This window comes from Acyrthosiphon pisum, unplaced genomic scaffold (assembly GCF_005508785.2).
Source record: "Acyrthosiphon pisum isolate AL4f unplaced genomic scaffold, pea_aphid_22Mar2018_4r6ur Scaffold_467;HRSCAF=905, whole genome shotgun sequence".
NCBI lineage: Eukaryota > Metazoa > Arthropoda > Insecta > Hemiptera > Aphididae > Acyrthosiphon > Acyrthosiphon pisum.
The window spans coordinates 1-5017 of NW_021774244.1; the positions used below are offsets into that span (position 1 = coordinate 1).

The window sequence follows — 5017 nt, forward strand, 5'->3', positions numbered from 1 at the left end:
CATTGTATTTCGACTATGAAGTCCCTTAAAAGTATAAAAGGTTTTGGCAGTTGTTGGATGATTTGCTTGAGGTCGTTGAGTAGCAGATTGGTGCTGTCGGGCACATAAATATTACAGATGCATAAAGGGTTTCTGAGTTCAATAAGAATAGCAATTACTTCGAGATGAGACTGAATTTGGATTTCTTTGCTTTTTATGAGATTCGTGATGAAGGTGGCAACGCCCCCACTAGCGCGGGAGGTATTTTGGCGATTTTTGAAGTACCCTTCATATCCACGAATGAGAAATTTTTTTTCGGGTTTAAGGTTAGTTTCTTGGAAGCAAAAAGCTATTGGTTGGATATTATATTTTGCTCGTTGAATATCGGTGAGATGCTTGTAAAGGCCGTTTATATTCCATTGTATTATTTGGTCCATATTAGTGTTGTGTATTGAGGGCATGTTCTTGAGTATTAGATTTGTGTTTAAGTGTCTTGTGGAGGGAGTACTTGGAATAGTAGGTTAGCGAATTTCATTAACCGAGATTTCATTGTTTTATATTTTGTAATATTAGGTCGAATTTCTTCGATTAGACTAATTAAAGATATTATATCAATTCCGACTTGTTGACATAGTGAGTGGATGTTGATATGTTTGTTGGTAGATTGTTCTAATATGAATTTGAATTGAAGAAAATTTATTGGGGAGTTTTGGTTTTCTTCGAAGAAAAGTTCGATAGGTTTGAATGCTTCGTCATTATTTTCGCCAGGTCTTGTAGATGAGTTTGAACGTGATCGTATTTTTGGTTTTTTTTTTGTTTTGATTTTTTCAGGATTTATGGGAGAAGGAGGATCTTTTGTTTTTTGAGACGATGAGTCCGATATTTGTCTTTTGAATTGTGTTGTGTGTGTGGTATTGGGTGGAAGAAGTTCTTGAGAGGAATCCATGATTTGGATATTATTGTGTTGATGTTCGTTGATTTGGGGTGTATAATTTAATTTTTCTGGTGTTGGGGTTTTGTTCCAGATAAGTGTTTTGATTATCCTTCTCTGTGTAAGATTGCACTGTCATTAGTGTTTTGATTATCTTCTGTGTATAAGGTTTCACTGTCATTTGTGTTATCTATATTTGTTTTAGGATTGGTATTGAGTTCTAATTGTGAGGGAAGGTTCGCAATTTGGCTTGAGGGGGGGCTCTTGCTTTGTTCCGACGTATTTTTGCAGTGAGCTGATGTATGACCGGTGCGTTTACATAGGTAGCATGTGAGTGTGTCGTCTGTAAGGAAAATACGGTAATCGGTATTTTCAAAGTGAATTACTAATGATCCTGGTAATTTTGATGCGTCCTCAAATTGAATGTGGGTTTGCCTTCTAAAACTTATGATGTGGGATAAGTCATCAGTAGAGAAGCCGGCTTTTAAAAATGTGATTGGCGTAAGTGTATTTATGCCGATAAGGTTTAGTGCGTCGGTAATATACGTGTGTGGAATAATAGGCGATACGTTTGAAATAATAATGCGTTTCGCTTGATTTTCTAATCTACGAAGTTCAATGTTGTTGTTATCGACAGTGATTGTCTGGCAGCGATTAATGATGTCATTAACTATATTGGAATTAGCGAAGTAGATGCAGAACCGGTTGTTTGAAATTCGTGAGGCGAATTTAATGTTTGAAGGATTAGTAATCAGACTAATCGCTTTAATGTATTCGATTTGTGGAATGTCGTCAATTGTGTTGAAAATAATGGCTTGATTTTTTTTGGGGAAAGATAGGTTTGCTGTGGTTTCAGCGAATGTTTTTTGGGTGCAATTTTCGTTTGTGAGGTTGGTGGTGTTGGTGATTGAGGGCTGTTGGGTTGGTGTCATTTTTGAATTTTGATTGGCTTGTTTACTGGTTTTAAGTGGGTTTAAAATAGGTTTGTTTATGGATGTTTTCGACACTACGTTTGATGTCGAGCGTCTTAAAAATGTATGTGTGGTTTTTAAAGGCGGTTTGTCACCCATCGTTGTGTTGTTGCCTAATTCTATCGATAGTAGGTATTATAGCGTACTATTAAATATACATTACCGATAAGAATTGATGCGGCGGTTCAACTGTTATGTAACGCTGTACTGCTATCGGAAGCTATAAATGCGGAGCGCGATAAGTAAATACACGTGTGGCTTCTACGGTGTCCAAACACGTACTGTGAATACCTTTTTTCTAATTTGTAATAGTCTATGTTTTCACTTTTTGCATGATAATAATATATTACATTGATTTCTATAATACTACACACTTTGTTGACATTGTGTACCTATAAGGTGTTTTTTAAAACGTTTACATGTCTTTTTGCACTATTATAAATTACATTGTTTTCTTTAATACTACTCACTTTATTAACATTATATACCTATAAAGTGTTTTAAAAACTTTTACATGTCTGATTATATACTTTCTTCAGTTTATAATACCAATATTAATATATTATCTAATCAAGTTTGTTACTAATCTTTATAGCATTGTTTCTAATTATTCAAAATATCTTATAACGGAGTTTGAAGATGGCTTTCAAATTATTCCAAAAAATTGGCTCATAAATGAAAAACAAGCCAAGTACCCGCCAGCAGTGGCGAGCTGAAGTGGTCAATTTTGACGCAGTTGCGTCAACTTTTCAAAGGGGGTGGTGCCACCCCGTGACTGTGGCGCAGAATTACATGCTAAAGCCTGACCTCTTGGCTCTTTTAATCACATTTTATTAACATCATAACTTTGTAATAAGTAAAAATAGGATGGTGGTGGTGATGGTGGTGGTAATAGTACATAATTATGAAAATGCGTCATTTAAAATTGAAGTTCAGCCCGCCACTGCCCGCCAGTCATGAATATTTTAAAGTATGATAAAATGTGCCGAACAATGTATGAACCTTCAAATTCATGGACCATTGTTGATATTATCAGAGTATTAGCTTCATATGGTTTGTATTTTTAGTTACATTACAAATGGATTATTGTTTATCATATAAATAAATTGACGATTAATGATTTGATCAAATTTCAGATGATTTTTTGAAAGCTAAGCGTAAATTGAGGGAGGCAGAGTACAAAACAGATTTAGAAAGTGATGATGCAGATAAAGCAAAAAAATTCCGAAAAATAAAAGCTGCTAAAATAAACTCGGATTCTGATGATTCAATTTTTGAAACTCAAAAAATAACAACAAGTCTAAAAACTCCATGTGCACCTCCTCAATTAAAACTCTGTAACTTTTTTCTTTGTATGAAATATTATACAATATTTTATTAATCTTCTGTTATTTGTTAATATAATATTTTTAGCAAAACATATCAGCAATAACAATGGGCTTAGATCAAAATAGTTAAAATGCGGTAATTTAGAATTTTATTAATATAATTATTATAATATTGTTTAACATATTTAAAAATTTTTAGGAGAAAATAATTTTAGCTACAAAGGTAATTTAGACATACTTCAGAAAAGCCCTGATTTAGTTGAAGAATCCTATGGTAACTATTTTAATATTAAAATACTTGTACTCCAGTATGTACTTAAAAATTGTGATTATAATAACAGATATTACAGATACCTTTCTTGAAAATATAAATGGTGAAGTGTTTCTAAGCTCTGCTCAGTCAGAAAGCAATCAAATAGATGGTAAGTAAATCATATTATTATATATTTTTCACATAGTAATTGTTTTATGGTTTTAGAGAATACACCTGTTGTTTTTTTGTCTCCTGAACAATCACAACAAAATATGGAGCAAAGTTTTGAGAATATAGTCAGAAATGGTAAATCAATATTTTGTTTTGTTTGCAATCTATTATAATAAAACATTTAAAAAATATTTTTAGAAAATGGTGACATGAACAATTTATCAAATCTTGTTACGGTTCAACAAAAAGATTTAAAGGTTTTGGTGGAAAATAGCTGCCACATGAAAATTAAGATCAATCAAATGCTTATTGTAATGAAACAAATGCACGACAAACTTAATCGATGTCTTGCTCCTATTACATCCTCATCAGGTGATACAAATATTAATATTAGATCATACTTTCCGTTGAAAGATGAAACACAACTCGATTATGTAGATACAATGATACTAGAAAATGCAGCATTTAAAAACCAGTTGGTTAGTATAACTTGAATTTGTTCACTAATTTAGTCAAAACACTAATGGTTATCTACTTTAAAATTAATGTTATATTATAGATGAATGAACTGTCTATAATTGGAGGTGACGATATTCGTTCAAAAACATACAATGCCATGAAATACATATTTTCTAACAAATTGGCCACAGTAATAACATATGCAGGAATGAGCAAAGAGAAAAAGGCATTAAAAAACTATCAAATGCATGATATAATTCTAGGTAAATAATCTTAGAGTATTAGGAAAAATTTAATTAAAAACATTTATTTAAAAGTAAATGATTTATATTAAACTTGCTCTTCAATATAACTATTATAAATTGTGGAGCTTATGTAAACATTGACTCAGGCCATTATAAAAAAAAAATTCAGATGCAGTAAGAAGCAGTTGTCCCCAAGGAACGACAAACAGAGACATAATCAGACATATAATGTCGTGGTTTAAGCATGCCATTGACAGGTATAGAAACGAGTATAAACGCCAGGTCTGAAAATGACCTTATTAATAAATCTAAAACTATTCTAAATAAACTTATATTCTAAAATAATTAGCTAATCTAAAACATTATTGAAAAGACTAATTATTATAAAATAATGTATAACTTAAATAATTGTATATATATACGTGTATTATAGTGACTTATAGTATTATACATACTAGTATTGTGATCAATAAGTATATGCTCTGTGTATATACCGTACACATGTAAATATTCAAATGTAGTACCAAATATATTTATTAATATAATATAGTTAATTATATTGTTATTATTACTATTATACCATTTATAGTTATTTAATATTTATAAAATAATATAATATTAAAAATTTAAAAAATTTTTGTTATTTATTTTTTGAGTTTATTTTATATTCTACTATAACT

At 30.9% G+C, this 5017-nt stretch overlaps 1 protein-coding gene and 1 long non-coding RNA gene across 3 annotated transcripts; both read left to right on the forward strand.

Annotated features, from left to right (window-relative positions):
• The first annotated feature begins 3018 nt into the window (after positions 1-3018).
• LOC103311043 lies at positions 3019-3622 on the forward strand. Of its 2 annotated transcripts, none has more exons than XR_511222.2 (4): positions 3019-3218; positions 3295-3345; positions 3409-3483; positions 3551-3622. It is a non-coding gene; the product is annotated as an uncharacterized LOC103311043 (long non-coding RNA). The 2 variants fall into 2 exon arrangements; XR_511223.3 differs by having other exon boundaries at positions 3560-3622.
• Positions 3623-3637: 15 nt separating this feature from the next.
• On the forward strand, positions 3638-4644 carry LOC100574836. The gene is made up of 5 exons (XM_008190573.2): positions 3638-3768; positions 3832-3921; positions 4006-4112; positions 4193-4355; positions 4507-4644. The coding sequence occupies exons 1-5, from the start codon at positions 3678-3680 to the stop codon at positions 4623-4625; spliced, it is 570 nt and encodes a 189-aa protein (XP_008188795.2). The 5' UTR covers positions 3638-3677; the 3' UTR covers positions 4626-4644.
• Positions 4645-5017: the final 373 nt, after the last annotated feature.

Coding starts and splice junctions, on each gene's coding strand:
- LOC100574836 (XM_008190573.2), top strand. CDS start 3,678: ATGGTTTTAGAGAATACACCTGTTGTTTTTTTGTCTCCTGAACAATCA. Junction 3,769..3,831: donor TGAGAATATAGTCAGAAATG/GTAAATCAATAT, acceptor AAATATTTTTAG/AAAATGGTGACATGAACAAT. Junction 4,356..4,506: donor AATGCATGATATAATTCTAG/GTAAATAATCTT, acceptor AAAAAAATTCAG/ATGCAGTAAGAAGCAGTTGT.